The sequence below is a fragment of the Oryzias latipes genome, chromosome 4 (assembly GCF_002234675.1).
Source record: "Oryzias latipes chromosome 4, ASM223467v1".
Taxonomy (NCBI): Eukaryota; Metazoa; Chordata; class Actinopteri; order Beloniformes; family Adrianichthyidae; genus Oryzias; species Oryzias latipes.
This window is the reverse complement of record NC_019862.2, coordinates 25,080,395-25,102,591: the sequence shown is the minus strand read 5'-3', so window position 1 is coordinate 25,102,591 and position 22,197 is coordinate 25,080,395. Positions and strand designations below refer to the sequence as shown.

At 43.9% G+C, this 22,197-nt stretch overlaps 1 protein-coding gene across 2 annotated transcripts in view; it reads left to right on the top strand.

The window, feature by feature from the left end:
* LOC101158756 overlaps positions 1-22,197 on the top strand; it is a 56,506-nt gene that overhangs the window by 28,050 nt on the left and 6,259 nt on the right. For both annotated transcript variants that reach the window (XM_023954463.1, XM_023954462.1), the window contains 4 exons: positions 11,227-11,326; positions 14,167-14,225; positions 16,035-16,099; positions 21,264-21,377. In XM_023954463.1, coding sequence (XP_023810231.1) covers positions 11,227-11,326; positions 14,167-14,225; positions 16,035-16,099; positions 21,264-21,377 — 338 coding nt within the window. The remainder of the gene's footprint in view (positions 1-11,226; positions 11,327-14,166; positions 14,226-16,034; positions 16,100-21,263; positions 21,378-22,197) is intronic.

Genomic DNA, 22,197 nt, shown 5'->3' with positions numbered 1-22,197 from the left:
CCACAACTAACTGAAACATGTAATCATACCTGTACAAAGGAAAAGGAAAAATAAAGACAAACACTAACCTCCTTAACCTAACAAAAAACAGGAGAAAACATGTACTAAACAAATGGCGGTTCACCCCTACAGCTTCACTTAAATAACTATAAACCAAAAGACTAATCAGAGTGGGCACAAAAATACAAACTACAAAGAACTATGAATACAAAATACTAAAGTGCAACACACAACTAAACAAGAGGTGAAATCAAAACCAAAATGGAGAAGAGGGCCAAGCTGCAGTGGAGACTGTTGCAGCAAGGCTCCCTTCCCACTGGCTGGAGGTCCAAGTGGTGGCTTTAAAGCCTGCCTCCACCAGCTGGTCCAATGGGAGGCCACACCCTTTCCACCACACCTGAAAATAACCAGACAAAGACATACAAACCCAAAGATCCACAAAACACAGAAGTCCCACTGTGATACAAAAAATACACAAAACACAGAACAAACAGAACCAAACAAAACCAAATACGGCCACAGCCGTAACACCCCCCTACCCAAGATAAAACTTCTTCAAAAAGAAGTTTTTACCCTAAGTGGAGCACACACAAAAAAAAAAAAAGTGGTGGCACTCACAGCACACCACACAAACTCAAGATGGCCTCAAGACAAATAACAGAAACTCAGGGCACCACACACAATGCACCACACAAAGCTAACGCACAACACAAACTTAAGATGCGTCATAAAAACTCAGGACGCATACCCTTCTGGGCATGCGACCGTCCACTCGGGACGCGTACCCCTCTAGGCACGCGACCGTCAAACTCGGGGTGCGTGCCCCGCAGAACACGCACCCGTCAACTCGGGACGCGTACCCCTCTGGGCACGCGACCGTCAAACTCGGGGTGCGTGCCCCAGCAGAACACGCACCCGTCAACTCGGGGTGCGCGCCCCAGCAGAACACGCACCCGTCAACTCGGGGTGCGCGCCCCAGCAGAACACGCACCCGTCAACTCGGGGTGCGCGCCCCACAAGACACGCACCCGTCAACTCGGGGTGCGCGCCCCACAAGACACGCACCCGTCAACTCGGGGTGCGCGCCCCACAAGACACGCACCCGTCAACTCGGGGTGCGTGCCCCGCAGAACACGCACCCGTCAACTCGGGGTGCGCGCCCCACAAGACACGCACCCGTCAACTCGGGGTGCGCGCCCCACAAGACACGCACCCGTCAACTCGGGGTGCGTGCCCCGCAAGACACGCACCCGTCAAGACTAGTCTCACTAGTCACACAAGACTAACTCAAAATTAAACAAACAAATGTGTTGCACAGAACTAAACAAGTTTGGTTAACAGTTTTCTTGATAAAAAATGTTAGCAAATGTGCTTAAAGCACCGACTTCAAATGTTTTTGGCCAGGCCAAAAAGGCCACAATGCACTCAAGAGTGCCAGTACAAATTTAGAGTGGCGTAATCAAGAGCAAGGTGTTTACTCACACTGGATGGGCAGTAGAGCTCCTTCGTGGCAACCCCAGTCTGGAACACAAGAGTTGGGTCTGGCCCCCTCTTCACCGGCTACGGCAGCAGGAACCACAGTACCTGCCTCCGCCCGAGCGGAGTTAGTAGCATTGGCAACAGCTGCAGCAGCCTCCACTCCTACATAATCGCCTACACCACCTCCAACTGATGACTCCAGCCAAGGTCTGCCCGAGGGTTGTAACATTCCATGCTCAGACAACAACTGCTCTTTGAAAAAATGCTCTTGGTCTCAAAAACCCAACAGGTCACTGACTCCAAATGCCATGTTCTGGCCCACAAAGAAAAACGGCCAACCAAGTCTGCCCAGAGCAGAACCGAAAACTGTTAACCAAAGTCTCCAAACCAATCAAAACTGAAAAAAACCCACAGAACAAATCACAAATTGTGTGAACTCAAATCCCGGACGAGCCCCCAATTATGTTACGCCCCCTTGTATGTCTAGGGGCGACGAGGGGGCATAACATAAATAAGTAAAGGTTTGGCAACCAAAGTTAAATTAACACACACCAAACGAATGTCTCCAAACAAAATATATCAAATTTATTTACAAATTCACAAACAATCAATACAAACTAAAAGTGAAGCAAACGCTTCAGGGTGAACCCAGGCCAAAATAACAAACAAAACCACAACTAACTGAAACTTGTTTTCTTACCTGTACAAAGGAAAAGGGAAAACAAAGACAAATACTAACCTCCCTAACCTAATAAAAACAGGAGAAAACAAGTACTAAAGAAAATGGCAGTTCACCCCTACAGCTTCACTTGAACAAAACTATAAACCAAAAGACTAATCAGAGTGGGCACAGACAGAACTACGAAGGACTACAAAGAACTAACACAGAATACTGAAGTGCAACACACAACTAAACAAGAGGTGAAATCAAAAACAAAATGGAGAAGAGGGCCAAGCTGCAGTGGAGACTGTTGCAGCAAGGCTCCCTTCCCACTGGCTGGAGGTCCAAGTGGTGGCTTTAAAGGCTGCCTCCACCAGCTGGTCCAATGGGAGGCCACACCCTTTCCACCACACCTGAAAATAACCAGACAAAGACATACAAACCCAAAGATCCACAAAACACAGAAGTCCCACTGTGATACAAAAAATACACAAAACAGAACAAACAGAACCAAACAAAACCAAATACGGCCACAGCCGTAACAGCCCCACTTGCTCATCTGTCTCTGATATAGTTTTGTATTGTTATTTTTCCTTTGATTTTCACCAAATAAGAAGAACCTGTTAAACCTGAATCCTCAGCTAACTGCTGCTGCCCACAGCCGCAGACTTAATAACAGATCAATGTCATCTGGTTCTAATCCCCACAGCCTCCTCTCAACTGCCAATATGTCAATATCTTATCCGCGCTGATGTGAAGGATAGACTGCAAGAAAACAATGATCTGTCCTGTGGGGAGAATTCGTCCAGGAAAGAGGCGTTTACCAGAAAAAACTTTCATTCTCTTGTTATTTTAAGAAAACAGGAATTTTTATCAACCTAGAGTGAGTTTAGCTGGCGGATGGATGGATGGTATTAAAATAATATCGTACAGTGTTTTTATAAGGCTGTAGTGTTTTGGTTTTTAATCATGCATTTGGAGCAGAGGTAACCATTATTTACAGAGATGTAAATAATTGGGCTGTTAATGCTCATCTCACCCCTGGATCCATGGATTACAACAAACAGCTTCTTTCAGACTGAACATATTTAAAGTGAGGTTGAAGTTGGAATTTTGCAATTTATAGAAAACAAAACAAAAATAATGAACACTGATCTCTTTATTTCTTACCTATTTCCATGTTTTGTGTAAGAATACTAACAACCATTTTTTTGTGCTGTTTTTCTAATCTTTGTTCATCATTACAAATGCTGCATATGTGTAAATTTTAAAGATTTTATTGGTTAACTTGAGCTGTAAAATAATTATTATTTATTTAAAAAGTTAGACTTGAACCAACAGATTTAAAGTATTTTGTTTTGTTCTGGTTTGTGTGATTATAAGATAATTGGGTTTTTCTGAAGCTCTTGGTGAGTCACTAGGGCTTGATAATTGTTGTGTATCACTCCTTTTATACTGTGAATTACATATCCACTTCCTTAGCAAATTCAACCCATGGACAAAATACAAAAGACAGAGAATTTTTGACTTCACTGGTAGGATTCTAATGGCAAAAATAAAGTGAAAGGGGCATGTTGACCAGAGTTTACTCAGCCCAACTGAACAATATGCCAATCAAATATCTGAATAGTTGGGATAACGGCCAGACTTTAATGGAGTCCACCTAACATGGGGAAAATGCTTTTTTTTTTTAAACCTGCCTCCAGTGGTCTTACGAGGTTGGAACATTTGGCAGTTCCAGCTTGCCTTAAACACCGTTGACAAAAGATCCGTTGTATACTATTGTACCTTTTACTTCCTGTCAGTGATTCATGCTAAAACTGTTTGGCTTTTTCCCAGGCAGGTTTTCAGAGATGCTGGACACTGTCCAGCTGTCCTCAGCTGAAGGTCAAGTCCATCCTGCAAGTTGAAAGTTTCATCACCGAACTCCTTAAAGCCACGCAACTTCCAACACACACTCACCCCTGACACTATGTTAAACAAAAAGCAAATGTGACAAAAAAAAAGATTGCCAATGCTGGTTCAGGTTCCATTCAAACCAGGGGTCTCAGATGGGTTTTGTTCTTCTAATGTTCTAAAGATTAGTCAAAAAAAATAAGTTGTTGTAGATGCAGCTGTAGTGACTCAAAGACAAATTCTAGTGAAGTTAAGTCTGGTCCATTTCTGCAGACCTATTTTCCTCACAGGTGTGAGTGTTCTCCTGTCACGCAGCTGTGCCGTACTCCTGCCCTCTTCGTGTTTCAACTCCTGCTTCATGTTTGGTTTGATTTGAACAGTTTTTCCGAGTTGAACGTCAGTAAAGGTCAGTGAGGTGTGTTTTTGTGAGCATGCGGCCTCGCTGCTCTTCATCTCTTCCGTTTGTCAATCCGTCTGAATCCACGAGACTGCAGAAATCGAACCGGACCGAAGCCCCTCATCAACTTCAGGGCAACTTCATTAAAGCAACCTGGATGCGGGTTTCACCTCTGACTTTAGCCATGCTTCAAGCACGTGCACGCTCTTCAAATAAGCACCAAGCAGAAGAATTGTTCACAGGGACTTGACCACAAGTACACACACCCTTGTGTGTGGGTTGACTTAGAGAGGGGGGGGGTGATAGTTTATGGGGAGTGCATGTTTGGTGAAAAATAAAGGCATGAAAGCAAAACTCTCCGACCCAATGAATCAGACTCCCTTGTGCTGTCTTGTGGGGTAAAAATGACCCCACTCCCAACGTTAACGTGCCTTGGATAGCACAAGGGTTAAAGACCCCCAGTAGCGGGCTGGCTCGCTGGGACCCTCTGGGGCTTTCCCTCCCCATCACAGAGAGGGGAGGGCACTGAGAGGGTTGGGGAGGGGGGGTCAGATATTATGGCGGGGGGGGGGGGGGTTGTAGTGCGTAGGGTTTTAGGGGGGTGGCTGTGGCTGTGGGTGCGTGGCGATCCCTGGGTTGCTAAGGTCGCGTGCCTGGGCTGGCTTGCGGGGACGGGGCGCCGGTCGGGTGGTGGCTGGCTCATGGGTTCCAGGGGGCCCTGGCTTCGTCCCTGGCCTTTGTCTCGGTGTCCGGCGCCTGGTGGCCCCCATGGCTGTCGCCTGGTACGGCTAAGCGCTCCTGTCTTGTGGCCTGGGGGCCGGACACTGGGTTCGCTTGTGCCTCTGGGCATTGGGGGGGCCCCTGTAGGGGGGCCCTCTCTGTGCCTGGCTGGTGGGGTGGGCGGTCCCCTCCTCCTCCCCTCCCGGGCTGCCTGGGTCCGGATGCTGGGGGGGTTTCTGGCCTGGGGGGCTCTCCTCCCCTTTCCTGGTCTGGCTGGTCTGGCTGGGTAGGTTCTGGCTCCCTTTATGAACACACGGTTCACGTCGGCAGCATGCATGTATCTCCACCCCCACGTGCACGTGCACACTGCCACACTCCCTGTCTGCTTCATCCCTCCTCCTTACCTACAGTGTATTGATGGACAGATTTTTTTTCGCTCATCTTAGTGTCAGATTTTCACCTTTGATGTAACATTCGTCTTTCCAGCAGATCTGGTATAATTGTTACAGCTTAAATTAATAACTTACTCAAATCAGTGCTTGTATCCCCCACCTTTTCACCTTTCTTCCTTTTACTCTCTTCCACCCTCCCCTCACATTCCTCCCCTCTCCCTCCCCACACACACTAAATGTAACAAATAAATAAAAAATAATACGACAAAAAGGGGTTTATACAAATCTACACTCTAGTTTCTTGAAGCTATATAACCTCTTTTTGTGATAGTAAAACCTGTCCAACACAAAAAGCCTTCAGCTCTAATCTGTTTGCTCAGCTGTTGGACAGAACAAGTTAAAAAAAAAAAAAAAAAAAAAAAAAAAAGACCCCCAGTAGCTTAACCTTGTCTTATAACCTGACAGTAAAACCTTCGAACAATCTTATGAGGCTGCGCTCTCCTCCAGTCCCCTCTTCTCAGTATCACCTTCCTCATCTTTATAACTCTTTATAGCAACAAACTCTGCTCCAAACAGAGAAAATGTCTTACTTTTATTACGGAAACCTAATCCTCCAGGCAGATGGGTCCCTGAAAGCCAAACCACTCAGCAGTTTCACTGGGTTTTGCTAAGAATGACTTTCAGTTCTGATCCACCACTTCTTCAAAATTAAACGGAAAACTAGAGGATCCAGCCGCTTGATTGGCTAACTGTTCATGTGATGTCACTGTGCTCCACAGAAACAGAACCCCACTCTGAAGAAATTACATTTTCAATTAATTTGTCACAGGAACACACAGACGGCTGGATCCAAATGCAGCAGGTTTATTAGCTCAGCTAAAAGACCACACAGTTAAATGAGGGTCACGTAGGCAGGGGTCGACAAAAGGCAAGAGATCATCAGAGGAGAGACAGGGAAGTCAGGATCCGGGCGAGATTTGGGGCAGGCGGCAGGCAAACAGAGTCAGAAACAGAAACCAGTTTCCTGGGCCCGGCAGTGCTCTCTCCGCGCGGGGAGAGGGTTCACATTACACCTGTCCGTATCCCTGTGGGGTAGGTTTTGAGTGCTGGGCCCCGCCAAATTTTCAACTGTGGCCGAGCCTGGTCGGGCCAAATCAATAACACCCCTCGTGGGTCCCCCGGGGGGGCTGCTCTCCTGGTTGGGCTGGGGCGGCACTTTCTTTACCCCCGTGCCTCCCTGCTCTCTGGCGCTGGGGGCCTCACGGCTGTCCTGCTGGCCCTGGCTTTGGTTGCGGATGTGATCGCCCGGGGGGCGGTTGTCCTCTGCCTGCTGCCGTGTGGCGTTGGGAGGTTCTGGTTGCCACTGCTGCTGCGGCGGGGGTCTTGGTGTGGGGATGGCTAGGCACTCTCCCTCCTTCTTTTCACATTCCACCATGCATTTTAGAAGAACATAAACACTCAATTGAGCACAGGTGTTAGTTCACCTTTGCACTAATAGTTTGTGTGATTGAATGAAATATTTCACACTAGTTGGTTTGAAGGCATAAGTATGCGTGTGTGAACACTATCTGTTTTGTGTACATGTTGACATGTGGACATTTTTGCAGCTAGCAGGTGTGTTGATAATATTTGAGTTTGTGTGAGGACAGGCCCCGCCCTTTGAGATTTGTACTACATTTGAACCTTACCGCAATGATAAACATCCAGTAAACTTGTTGCTTTATGCTGCTTCATGGTTTTACCCCCCCGCCCTCCTATTATCATCCTCCTACCCCCGCCCCCCCCCCTCTCAAACAGCCCTCTGTCTTCTTCCTTCCTTTCCTTTTCCGTCCGGTCCAACACCAAAGATTTTCAAATATGATAGAAATTAATAAAGTTTGGCCTCAATTACAAAAGGGTTTTTTCAGACACACCTCTGGTTTGTCTGAAGATTAATAACCCCTGTTGTTAAAGTAAAATATGTCCAACACAAGAGGCCCTCACTTCTCTTCTGTCTGCCCAGCTGTTGGACAGGACAAGTTGAAAAAAACAAAAGATGTAATACAAGTATACAAGGGCGGGGCCTGTCCACACACACACTCAAATGTTATAAGCACACCTGTTGGCTCAAAAATTATTCATGTCAACATGTACACAATACATATATTTGCACTTTAGACATGTAGGGCCCTTGGTAGGGGGGGTGCTTGGACATCACTGCTGCAAGCAGCAGATGTCCTTTTAGCGCTCTACTCGCCAATTATAACTGCACCCCCTTAGTACACACACCCTTTACCTCTCAAAATATACACTCCAATACAAACAGAGGTACATGCACACACACACCCTTACACACATGCATTTTGCAAGGAAGGTCTGACCTCGGACCATCTGTCCCCTACCCCATCCCTGGTAGGGGGTACTGGGCCCTTGGCAACGGCGGCCGTGTTTCCTGGGTGCTGGCTTCCTGGGCCCGGCAGCCCTCTGTCCATGCAGGGAGAGGGATCCCTGAGCTTTCTGGCAAGGCCAAGAGCTGGGGATCACATCACATCTGAGCCGGGGGGTGTCCGAGTCCCAGTGGTGTGGGTCCTGGTCCTTTCCCCTGAGCGCTGGGCCTCGCCAAATTTTCAACTCTTCCCCTGGGTGTCCTCCTCCTGGGCGTGGACGGCCTTGCTCCTTCCTGGACCAACCGTGGGCCGGGTGAGTGGCTGCCTGGAGCGCGGGGCGGGTCTTCCTTGGGGGGGGTCCTGGCTCGTACCCAGGGTTGGGGCGGGGGGATGCCCAGAACTCCTGGGTGGTGATGGGATGCTCGTCTGGGGCTTTGGGCATTCTTCTGGGGCGGGGCCCCACGTTGGGCCCTCCCGGCGCGGACGGGGATCTGCTCTTCTGGTTGAGCCGGAGCTGCAATCTCTGTCCCCCCGTGCCTCCCTGCTCTCTGGCTCTGGGGGCCCCCGTGGCGGTCCTGCTGGCCCTCATTTGAGCACAGGTGTTAGCTCACCTAGTTTGCATGAATGAATGAAATATATCACACTAGTTGGTTTGAAGGCATAAGTATGCCTGTGTGAACAATATTTGTATTTTGCGGTTTTCAATTCATTAGTGATTTGTGTGTCAATTACGTAATTTTAACATGATATGTGCCCTGTATATGTGATATAAAAGTTATACATTGTTGGTACGTCCGTGAAAAGTCCCTTAAACATATGTGGCATGGTCGTTGAAAGCCAAAAAAATGTGCATGCATCTTGCAAAAATCATGCACAATTTACGTTTTTACGTACAAACTATTTAAAATATGCTTAAACGACATAATACTTAACCAATCAAAATTTTGAACAGCTCAAAACCAAATTCATGTAAAGACCCATCAGACAAAACCCCCGACGGACATCTGCACACATTGATGAATGACAAGAAACGCACCACCAAATCCTTTTGTCTCGCCTGGAAAGCTGGGTGGGTCTTCGAGGTAGTGCTTTAGAATGGTTCAGATCTTATTTAAATGAGAGGAGCTTCTGTGTCCGTCTTGGACGTGCAGAATCCCGTAGAGCAACTTTCACATGTGGTGTACCTCAGGGCTCTGTTCTGGGGCCTCTTCTTTTTTCATTGTACCTGCTTCCACTTGGGTCTATTCTCCGCAAACACGGGATTTCATTCCACCTCTATGCTGACGACAGTCAGATTTACATACCGTTAAAACAGGAAGAAGCATATTCTGCTCACCAGTTACTAGAATGTCTTGATGACATTAAGACATGGATGTCATGTAACTTCCTGCACTTAAACCAGGAAAAAACAGAGGTTCTGCTATTTGGTCCAAGTGATGTCTCTAAGGCACATGTCGACTTAGGCGTTTTAAATGATCACCTGAAACAGACAGCAACAAGTCTAGGTGTGAAACTGGATAGCAATTTAACTTTTAATGCTCATATAAACTTAGTGGTGAAATCCAGTTTTTTTCACCTGAGACAACTGGCCAAGGTTAAACCTCTCCTCTCCCGCCATGACTTTGAGATTTTAATCCATGCTTTTATTTCAACACGTTTGGACTACTGTAATGCTCTCTATGTTGGGCTTTCCCAGAAATTACTTGCTCGTTTGCAGTTAGTCCAAAATGCAGCTGCCCGTCTTCTAACTGGTACACGGAAACAAGAACATATCACTCCCATTTTAGCATCTCTTCACTGGCTCCCAGTTCGCTTACGCATTGATTTTAAAATTCTCCTATTTGTTTTTAAATGTCTCCATGGACTCGCCCCAAAATATTTGTCTGACCTGATTCAGGTGTACAATCCCCCCCGCTCCCTTAGGTCAACAAATCAGACACAGCTGGTCGTCTCGAAGACCAGGAGAAAACTGAGAGGTGACCGAGCCTTCTCAGTCTTCGGACCAAAAATCTGGAACGAATTGCCCCTGTACCTCAGACAGATAAACTCACTCAGTATTTTTAAATCTGCTCTTAAAACATATTTTTTCACTTTGGCTTTTAACTGAGTTGGGATCCGGACCTATTTTATGTGTTTTATGCTTTATATTTTTATGTGCTTTTATTAATTTTTGTATTGTTCAGCACTTTGGTGAACCTTGTTCTGTTTAAAGTGCTTTATAAATAAAGTTGAGTTGAGTTGAGTTGAGTTGAGCATATGTCATGAAAGACTGCAATTCTATGCGTGGAAAATACATAAATGGATGTAGTCCCTGTGTGACGCGGCTTTAAATCTAAAATGTTCACATTTATGTGCTTAAATACACACATTCTAAACTGAGTTGGACAGGTTTTATTTTATTTTGAATTGATCAATTTAGGTGAAAATGTAAGGTTACATTTTTTAAAGTACCTTTTTTTGTGATGGTCTATACACACTTCCTTCACAATTGAACGATCAAATGCAATCAACGTATTGGGCACCCCTGTTTTAGACCTCTTTTTTTTGTCTTGTTTGGAATGTACAATATTTCTCCTCCTTAACTTTTATACACAAAATTTGTTCCATTCAATGATCTGTTCTAAATATGATTCCACTTTCACTAATACAGAAACTATAGGACCCTATTAGAGTTCAGAGTCTAAAACCTGAGAGTTTAAGTAGCAATCTGCTGGCAAAGCCATTCATTTGTTCATCCATCCATTCATTTAATCATTCATAAAGTCAATGAAGCTGACTGTGTTTTGTTCAGAATCTTCTAAAACCATACTCCGTATTGCTGCAACTGTGAACACGCCGTTCACAAATAACCATCTCCTCCCAATGCTCCAAAAGGTTGCTTTTAATGCCGAAATGAAATCTAAACGGCACCTACGTCATCACTATCAGAGGATGAACTGGGGAAACAAAGTGAAACAAAAGCAGAAATGATGTGAGCAGATAAACCACCTGCTGGTGCAGATGACGGATGACTCTCTATTTCATCTGCAGCCAACATCTCGTCTGCAGGTCCAACTTTTGTCTCTTTTTGATAGCATGAAAACTTCCAGATTCCAGTTTGTTTTTGCTGTAAACTAAATGTGTCTTTGATGTTTCTGCCTCAGATTTTCATGCCTCTGAGTCTTTAATTATTTCTGATCAAATCCCCTGATGCTTCTTTGATCTTCATTGCTATATCATCAACACCGAGTTCCTGCTGCCTGATCCTTACCTGTGTGTGTGTGCGTGTGTGTGTGTGTGTGTGTGTCTGTGTGTCTGTGGGTGAATGCGCCTCAGGTGGCTGTAACATTTGTGGTGGGGTCAGAGGTCGGCCAACAAAGCAGCAGTGACTTCAGTCAGATGGGGAAGCCGTTCCTGATGGGCACCGTGGCTCTGGGTGAGAACAGTCCTCCTTTTTTCTTTTTCACACTTTCATCTTTTCTGCCCATTTTTTTCCCTCTCAAGCTTATGATCTCCGCTCTTGTTTGAGACATGAATATTGAAGACACTCCATGGACCTGCCATCAGAATGTCAAAAACCTTCTGTTTGAGCAAATTACAAAACATGAGAGGTTGAGCGGATCACGGGCTCAGACTTCCACTGTGACCAAAGCGTCTCAAACCCTGCCGCAGCTGCTTTGTATGCAGAACCTTGTGAGCGTGACTCGGTTTGTGGTCACATGAGATGCTTCCCTTTGCACACGATGGGATCCGTATGCATGCGACGGCATCCATATTCCCCAGAGGACATCTGTCTAATTGTGGAAGCTCAACATCTAAACCCAAACATGAACAAAAAACGTTAAATATTTTACATTTATGAGACCATAAGTAGGCGCCGGTGGTTTCAGATCAAATCTGTAGGGTTGTGGAAGGTGGAGAAACCCAATTCGAAACCTGAGCCACTTTTTATAGCTATGATCCCAACGCCCTTGTTCACATTCCCACTTCCAATGAAAATTCTATGTAAACAGTCCTAGATGCGTGTTTTGGGCTTCCGCATTCAAAAGTCTTGCTTAAATGTGTTGATATTCAAGTTCATGTGCAAGCGTCTATGTTTCTACTGTAGGTTTCGGGCTCTAAGGACAAAATGCGTGGCCCTTGAACGCACGTTGAAAGTTGAACCAGGTAGAACTTTGACTAATCAGGGAGTTATTATTGCATGGAATAACCAACCATTTGCAAATTGATCATAGAGGAGAAATTCATAATTGTGGTTTTTACCTAGCTGGAATTACCAAAAGTATTGGCTCACCCATTCAATTGATCAGAATCAGGTGTTCTAACCACTAAGCCTGGCCACAGGTTTGTAAAACCAAGCTCTCAGGTATATGCAGACTGTTTTTTACAAACATTTGTGAAAGAAGGGACTGCTCATTGAATTCCAGCGTGGAACTGTCATATGATGCTACTTGTGCAACAAATCCAGTGGTGAAATCTCCTCGCTCCTAAATATTCCACTGTCAACTGTCAGCTCTATCATAACAAAATGGAAGAGTTTGCTACAGAGCTCCAAACTTCATGTGACCTTCAGATTAGCCCAAGTACAGCACGCAGAGAGCTTCATAGAAAGGGTTTCCATGGCCGAGCAGCTGCATCCAAGCCACAAATCACCAAGTGCAAGGCAAAGGATTGGATGCAGTGGTGTAAAGCACACTGCCACTGGACTGTAGAGCAGTAGAGACATTTCCTGGAGTGGTGAATCACACTTTTCCATTTGGCAATCTGATGGACGGGTTTGGCTTTGGAGGTTGCCGGAACAACTGTACATTTCGGACTGCATTGTGTCGAGTGTGAAATTTGGTGGAGGAGCAATAATGGTGTGGGGTTGTTTTTCAGGACTTGGGCTTTGCCCCTTAGTTCCAGTGAAAGGAACTCACAAAGCAAGGTGCATAAAGACATGGATGTCAGAGTCTGGTGTGAAGGAACTTGACTGGCCTGCACAGAGTCCTGACCTGAACCTGATAAAAAAAACTTGAATTAGAGCAGAGACTGAGAGCAAGGCCTTCCCCACGAATGTCGGTGTGTGACCTCACCAAAGCACACTCCTCAACCTAATGGCATGTCTACCCAGAAGGTGGACCAACATCATTTTTGAACTCTATGGGAGTTTTGGTAATTTAGTGTTTATGACACCAAGTCTTTCATATATCAGAATAGAGCTGTGAAAGAAAAAGCCTGGAGCAGGATTCATGACATTTGCACTGCTTGGACTTTTCTCACCAAATCTCTCTCAACTGTTGGCGGCATTGCATGCGCTTGTAATCAGTAGAAAAAGAAAAGCCCTTTCCTGCTTGTCAGTATGAACACCATGGGCTAAATGCCTGGTTAAGATTTTTGGAAATTACTTTTGTTTTCCGAAATATTTCATTTTTATTTAGTTTTTTGTAATTGTGTTTTTGTTTCTGGAGTAGAGATTGACTGACAATGCTCTACAGCCAATCAGGATACAGAAAACAAAAAAAAAAGGAGGGAAAACTGCATCTGTTAAAAGCAAGACTGTGAAAGGTGAACCAAGATATTAAAAAGGAACACTATATTTCAACACCAACAGTTTTATCCGTGGATAAATATAATATTTTTACATTAAATGTGTTTTGTTTTTTTCAGTTATTCATATTTCTTCATTTACCATAAAAAGCTGTTTTTTACTAAATATTCTGCCTTTAATGTGAGGAGTGGGAGACACGATAATGAATCCGTCACTTTATCTGTGTGTTGCTAGGACAAATGTCACATCATCAGTCACCAAACACTCCTTAAATGTCAGCTGAAGAGGAGAAATTAACGATCTTTGAAATATTTAGCAGCTCGAACCGTAAAGTTGGCTCCATCAGACGCTGCTAAAGCTTTGATGTGCAAACAGCCCAGCCCCCCTGCCGGGAAAGATGACCTGGAAAATCCTGACGAACCTGGATGCTGAGGGGATCTAGTCGAGCATAAATGTGGATTTCAATGAAGAAAAGCTCACAAGAAAGAGCATTTTCCAGCAGCTCCTTCAGCTTTTTTCCTTTAACTGATGTCCTTACTTTTCCCTGTGAAGTCACACACAGAGCTCCATGTTCCCCTCATTAACGGGGAACTTTGTTCCCCACGTTTTGAAATCGTAACCGCCTGAAGCCACTGACGTCCGACCTTCATACTTTCCTCTGCGGTGACAAACTGAAAGTTTGACGTAGAAGCTTCTGCACTGCGAGGTCATGACCACGCGTCCTGTGTGCGCTTGTGTCTCCACAGGGGGGATCGTGAACGTGATGCCTCTGCTGTTCTCACAGATCTCCCACGACAGAATGCAGGTAACGGCCACCTTACTGACTGACTGCTCCGTTTTGGAGGATTTTACCTAAGACCTCCAAAATAGTGAAGAGGAGCACATCTCAAAGGAAGAACAGCCTGAATCTTTAAAAGTGTGTCTTTAGAGTTTGGATGCACACAATTAATATAAAGGTGCATTTATCTTATAAGCTGAACTGAATCAGACCAGCAACCACAAAGAATTCTTTCCAAGCAAGTAATCCAGACATTTATTGGGTGGAAAAGAGTGACTTTATTCAATTTCTTTCCTTTGTTATTTTGTTTACTGTTTCTGTACTTCGTCATTCATCTCTCAAACTTGGATTTTTCTGGTTTCCATTGTTTGCTGTTGGTTAATCTTTTATTTTATTTCGACATTATCATAAAGAAATCTTGTGTTTGAGTCGTCTATCCTGCTTTGATGAAGGCTGCTGGAGCAGATACGTTGTGTTGTTTCTTCTTTATTTCATGCCCTCAAGAGAAATATGGATATAACTTGCCAAACATGAATTTAAAGAAAAGAAAAAATCCCATTCAAATTATTTTGTGGGCTGCAAGGTGAAGCAGTGGTTAGCGCTTTCGCCTCAGGCTCTGTTTCGAATCCTGGCTGGGACCTTTCTGTGTGGAGTTTGCACGTTTTTTTCTGGGCCGCCCCGGCTTCCTCCTACAGTCCAAAATGCTTCATAGGTTAATTGGTTACTTTAGTCTAAAGTGTGCATGTGTGTGTGTGTGTGAGAGTGATTGTGTGGCCTGGGTGTACCCCACCTTCGCCCAACAGTAGCCAGGTTAGGCTTTGGCAGCACCGTGACCCTGAAAGAGATAGAGGGGGTTAGGAAAACGGACGGATGGATCGAATTCATTTTTTTTTAGAAGATGAAAAGGAAGAAGACAACTGCAGTTGTCTGTTTGAAGCCATCCATCCATCGTCCATAATTGTGTTGATGGGGCGGCTGGCCAAGTAAAGAGTCTGCCAGAATCTTCTATGAGCCGAAGCCAAGGCGTGCTTGGCCTGTCACTATCAGTCCACTGCCTCTTTCTTAGCCTCCTTCCTCTGGTTGAGGACTTTTCCTAGTCATAATGTCCGCCATGGAATATAAGGACTGTCCCTATGGAAGGCACCACCATCTACATGTAAATCAGTGACCTCATCTTGCGTTATTGTCTCAACTAAGAACCACTATATAATTTAAAAAAAAGTTGTAAATGCAAAGAAAAGTCAAAGAAGTCTCAAACTCAACAGTATTTCAGTGAAAGACAGCTGATTTTTAGTGAAGACTTACAACCTGTCATTTTGTGGGCATCTCTCATTTAGTAAGGGGGAGCATGCCACAGTTTAGGTGCAGCTATTGACAAAGTTGTGTCCCGTCTGGATTTCTAACAGGAAAGAGGAACTTCCAGAAGTAGCTCCAAAGCAGCCCTTAGTTCTTAGAGTTCTGAGCAAAGCAATGAACTCTGCTTTGATTTGCTTTGATGTGATTGGTTGGCACCTTCCAAACCCTCAGTCACTGCCATTTTCATTTATAAAGCACTTAAGGCTTTCCAAGAAGGTGGAAACCCTTTAGACAAGTAGTCACCATATGCCATTTCAATAAACAGGATCCTAAAACCTACATAAAGATCAGCACGCACAAAGCGATCTGGACCGTTTTTCTTCTATTGGTCATCCAGCAGGCAGCTGCAACCTGCTGACAATTACGTCAGAACGTATTTACATCTGATACGCCATCAAAATCATGTGAATCCAGTCCTCCACCTCTGCAGTAAAGCCTCTTGGCTATGCTTTGTTTTTTTTTAATCTTCTTTCTGAGCAGATCCTGTGGTTTCGCAGAGCCGTGCTCGGTGGTCTGGCGACGTGCACTCTGCTGAACATCCTCTGGTGAGCTGCTGCCTGCTTTTTAAATAGCAAACTGTTCAACAGCTTGTGGTCATGTAATCAGGGTTGTGTTTGTGGAGAGAAACATTGGGAATGTCCTGGGTTAACATCCAGAGAACGCAAATGCAAGTCAGAGAATTTTAAATTATTACCGCCTTTTTTTAAATGTATGAGTTGACGGGTTTTTTTTAACAGTTTGGGTGCGACTAATGCTACGTTCACACCGGGCATATGTGGTGCGTTCAAGAACTCACTGAACATGGGTTTTTGGATGCGCATTTACCATGCAATGTTCACACCAGACTGTTGCTAACTGATACTAAACCACGTACCTACTGTTGGAGTCCGAAAACGACTTAAAAGCTTGCGTGAACGTGAGAGTTTTTAAACACAGGGATGCCCGAAATGCACATATGTGCACATTTACATAGACTTTCATTGGAATTGGTCGCTCAAACCTGAGCCCCGTGTGAACTTAGCCTCATATATGATTTTTTTCTTCTTCTTTCTGCATTTATTGACTTCTTTGACTTATACTCTGGAGTGACTTATGATCTGACAAATACAGTATTTTCTTTTGGTCTGCTTCTGTTCCTAAATATTCCTCTCCGGGTACACCTGGGAGACCATAAGTGCTGTTCCTCGTACTCTCTGGGAAATAGCGCCATAGCCTTCATTTTTCTTGCAGCCGAAAAACTTTGTGACCGTGTATTTAGGTAACACAAACACTCGCCATTACTTTCCTCTGGAGGGGCTTGAAGACTTCTTGCAGACTGAGTCAGGCTCACAATTACTGTTTGATGAACTATGAAAAACACAAACAGTGCCTTCTCCTCATCATCAAGACTTTCTGTTCCATTTAATGTTCCCTACGTTCAGAGTTACATGGACTCTCCTCCTGGGAACTGGCCGTATAGTCAAGACATGTACGTTCATGTGTATTGATCGCAGAATAAGATGACCAAACTGCTCTATGATACATTTCCTCAGTTCCTGCAGCACAAATATATTTATTAGAGAGCAGACATGTGTATTCAGTGTCATATAAAGGGCCAAGCTGTTATTGAACTGATAAAATGCCCTTGGCGCTTTAGTGCACAAGGCTGAGAAAGGTCTCCCCACACAAGCGGCTGAGTCTGACCTTTGGGTTGTCCGCTGATCGGCTTATGGCAAAACAGAGTCACTGCTGCAGAGTAGGTCCCTCTCCTGCGGGACACATTTGAGATTTACTAGCTCACAAACTCCTACCGAGCACTGCGTCTCCAACGCGCACTCCGACTCCTGAGGCGGTGTTGCGTGGCGAAGTACACTCTGCAGCAGCAGTTAGTTCTCCGTTGATCGATTTGGTTTTCTCATGCTGCTTTTTTTGTGTTCTGGAACATGAAGGAACATTCATTCACGCTCGATTGAAGTGTAGCAGCGCAGCTTCAGAACAGAACATGTGCAGTGGTGATGTGCTGCAGGTGTGTATTCAATTGTAGTGGAGGAAACAAGTATTGGATCCCCTGCTGAAATTTGTAGGTTTGCCCACTTAAGTTACAATCATCTGTAGAAAAGACACCTGGGGGGTATTCCAGGAAGCATGTTTTAAACTACCCTGACTTTAAGCCTGAACTCTGGCTGAAATCCGCCTGAACTTGCTTACTCTGGGTATGTCAGTTCCAAAAGACCGGATATGAGTTGGCGTAATTACGCTTGACTTCGTAACCCTGAGTTAATGGACGTGCATGTCAAGTACATAAAGACATTTTCAATGGATCACCGATTTCCGCAGTCACTATGGAAACGCGTGGTGAAAAAAAGAAAGCGCTATACTTCAGTGAGACGGAGTCTGAGATTTTAATGACGGCGTATGAAGATTATACGTCCATCAAAAAAGTAAAACGGCTGCATCCGCAAAAGAAAGAGTTTCTGCTTGTAGTAGAAGAACAGACAAAGTAAACGCACGAGTTTCTGATCTTGTTTCCATTTTTCTTGTGACGCATATATATATATATATATATATATATATATATATATATATATATATATATATATATATATATATATATATATATATATATATATATATAACCTTTGTCCAATTTTGCCAACTTAAATGAATTACTTCTATTGGTAACAAGCAATTGAGTTAAATTTATTCAACTTAATTTCTTACATCTATAAAACTCAATAATTGTTTATACAACTCAAATTTACGTATTTATCTAACTAAATGTCATATTACTCCATTCAATTAATATTCTTTCGATCTTTATTAATTATATTTCTTGAACTCTCATATGTCTAAGTTTGAGCCGGCAGATATGCTCATTTTTATAACAATAAAAAGGACGGAAAAAAATGCGTGGAGTGCATAAATTAATTAAAGAATTTTCCGTCATTGTCATTTCAAGATGAAATGGTAGGGGTGCTATATAAACTCTTCATCCTCTCCTTCACTCTAACTCATGGTGCAGAGACATAAGCACAGTAGGACAAAATAACTCGGTAAAACACAGTAAAACAGCTAAACAACTAAACACATTTGGTCAAAAACCCACACTTAAACCCAAATCCATCCAGACAGGCAAAGGGAATGGTTTCCCACAATTCCTTGCTGTGCCGATCTAACAGCAGCACCAAAGTTACACCTACTTAATTGAATTAATTTGAATGAAAGTAAAATAACTGTCTGAAAACTACGTGTTATTTTTAAGCTAACTTAACAAAAAAAAAAAATTTATCTTAACTGATGCAAATAATTAAGTTAGATCAAAGTAAAAAAGTTTATTTTTCCAACATCCATATGTGGTCTTATCACCCTCTCATGGTGGAAAAAGTATTATCTGAACTTCTTCATCCACTAAATCATCTTCAAATGGACACGCCATGCTGCTTCACCTCTCTGAAAACAAACTAACCTTCAACTAAATTTGCTCCAGAACAGGTTATGTTCAGAGCATGAGTTGCTATGGCAATTTGACATACCCTGAAACATACCTCCATTTCTGGAACCGAAAGCTAAGGTTATCAACTTCCTTAGCCCCAAACTTACCGTGGGAGCTAGCATAACCTGCTTTCTGGAATACCCCCCAGTCCACAAAATCCGACAGACTCCAAACTCTCCAACATGGAAAGACTGAAGCGCTTTCAGTGGATTTGAGGGAGACGTTTATAGACCTGCACAAAACCAGAATGGACTGCAAAACCATCAGCAAGAAGCTGGGGGTTAAAGTGACAATTGTTGGAACAAGTTTACCAAAATACAAGAACATGACTATCAATCCACCTGGAAGTCTGGGATCCAAACAAAATCCGACCTGTTGGGGTTTCCATGATTATGAGAACAGTGAGAAATCGCCTAAAAGATCACAGCAGGAGTTAGTTGATGATCTCAGAGCAGCTGGAACCACAGTCACCAAGAAAACCATTGGGAATACTTTGCATCGTAATGGTTTAAGTCCTGCTGCTTAAGTAGACACATGAGCATGTGTTGTTTGTCAACAACACCTTCATGATTTAGAAAATGATTGAGCGAAGGTGCTGTGGTCCGATTAGACCAATACTGGCATCAACTCAACCCGATGTGTTTGGTGGGAGAGAAATGCTGCCTATGACCCCAAGAACACCGTCATTGTCGAGCACGGAGGTGGAAGCATTATGCTTTGGGGGTTGTTTTTCTGCACAGGGCACCGTGTGGATGGGAGGATGGGCGGAGCCATGTACCGTCAAATCCTGACAGAGGAACTCCTTCCCTCCCCCAGGAGGCTCAAAAACGGGTGGTGGATGGGTCATCCAACAGGATTATGACCAACCAAGGAATGACTGAACAAGAAGCACATCAAGGTCATGGTGTGCTCCATCCAGTCTCTGGGCCTCAATCCCTTAGGAAAACTTATGGAGAGAGCTGAAGCTAAGAGTTGCCAAGCAACAGCCACCAAATCTGAATGATTTAGAAGTCATTTGGAAAGAACAGAGGATCAAAATTCCTCCTGATATGTGCAGAAACCGGCTCATTGACTACAAGCAAAGCCTGACCTCTGTGCTTGCTACAATGTAAGAAGTATTTTCAGTAAGAGGGTTCAAATACTTGTTTCTCTCAAAAAATCCACATTTGAATTCTTCAGAGTGAATTTCTTGGTTTTATTTGTGATTTTCTGTCTATCACTGTTCAAAGGAACCTATCGTTAGGATGACAGACTGTCAGTTTCTTTGTAAACGGGCAAACCTCCAAATACTTATTCGGCTGAACTCTCCTTTAGTTTGGCTCCATCATGCCTCCCGTCTGCGCACATGCAAATGCCACCCCTTCCCGCCGGCCCCCCGCTTCTTTCCCACTCTTCATATTTTGGGGTTCCTTTCTCCCGCGTGGCGTCCCCGTAAGCAATTTCTCCAGCCTCCATTTTTCACAACATAATTTTGATTGATAATTATTGTTGGGAACATAATTCTGTTGGGCCACCCTGCAGAGTGAAAGACGAGTGGAATAAAATAGAAATGGTGTGTTGTTGGGTGCATTCAGGCGAAGCCTCAACAAATGAACGGATAAATCTTCCAGAGCGGCTCAGAGTGCCGCAGAGAAAGGCAACCGGCTCTCTGCAGTCTGACTTCATCGCAGCTCTGCTGTTATCCAAAAAACCTTCTCAGGCCGCCAACAGTCATGAAATGAAGCTTCGCTTTAGAGCGGAGGGGATTTCCACATCCTACAGACCTGTTTCAGCCCACTGGAATAACAAAAAATATATCTAAAATCCTTCGGTGTCTACAGAGAGCGCCACCTGCAGGAGCATAGTAGTGTTAGAGAAGATTTTAGTGCTTAAAGAGAATCAGGCACAGTGCACTGCAAAAACTAAATCTAAAGAAAGTAAACACACCCTTGTTTAACGAAAAGTGTTCCTATTTTCTGTCTTTCCTATGACGAAAGTTTTTTAAAGAAAACAAAATCTTGGTTTAAGAAACCATGCCTTAAAAACTGTCAAATTTGAAGAGTTTTAGACCTATTTCTACGGGGTCTGTTTTTGCAGTATGCTGCTGTGGTGGGGCCTCTTGATTTTATATCTATGCTGAAACTGAGGCCTCTCCCTCCAAAGGAATGGGCGCTAACTAACTAACCTGTTCTGGTTTAGGTTAGCTGCATCAGAGTCCAGAGAGTGGACTCACTCCCATGATGCCTCTGTTTACGCAGGTGCTGGGCTGTGCTTCACATCGTCCCACAGACATCATCGGCACCCCCCTCCAGCGGCTCGCCCAGGCCTCCATCAGATCACGCCCGTCTGCCCTCCAACATCTCTCTGGAGGAGTAAGTCTTCAGCCGAGCTTGTTCAGCTTTCGCTATCAATGCTGCTTTTAAAACCCCCCCTTGGCTCTATGGGTTTCTGGAGCGATTTAAGGATTTTTATTGGTTTTCAGGCATTTTATTGGTCTGGATCTGTCTTCTTTTAACAGGTTTGAATTTAAAACATGACCCCTTTAAAGAATCTGAGGTCATCCAGACTTGTTCCAGAGTAGAAAAAAACCCGCAGGAGAATAAAAGAAATGTTAGAGCTGGTCTGACTTCTGACTTCCATCAATTAATACACTAAAAAAATAAAACAAGAAAAATGAAGAAAAAAAGACACCATAAAAATAAAAAAGTAATGAATAAAGAAGCTTATTTGTCATCTGTTATCCCTTGTGCTATCCTAGGCACTTTAACATTGGGAGTTGGGTCATATAGACCCACTAGACAGTGCGCTGAACCTTTTTTCTTCAATGATTTGCGAACCTCACTGGTGTCCATGGATTACATGAAATCTTTCCACTTTTATCCACCTTTGTCATGGTAGGGAGAACACGTCATCTAAGATACCACAAGGGTTAAAAAAAAAGTACATAAATAAATAAAAAGTTCATAAAAACAAATATTTAAACCAAGGAAATACAAAAAATATCAAATCATTATATTAAAAAGCTGTTTTCTCTGCTTGTTCTCCTGCAAGAATAGTTTGAAAATATTAGAGACAGAAAAATTAATGATAAAGATGAAGACCTGCTTTCTAAATGTATCTTTTAACTACTTTCCTTGTGATTTTTATAAATACAGTATACCGGAATATAAAAAAGGCATTTATTTTATGTAT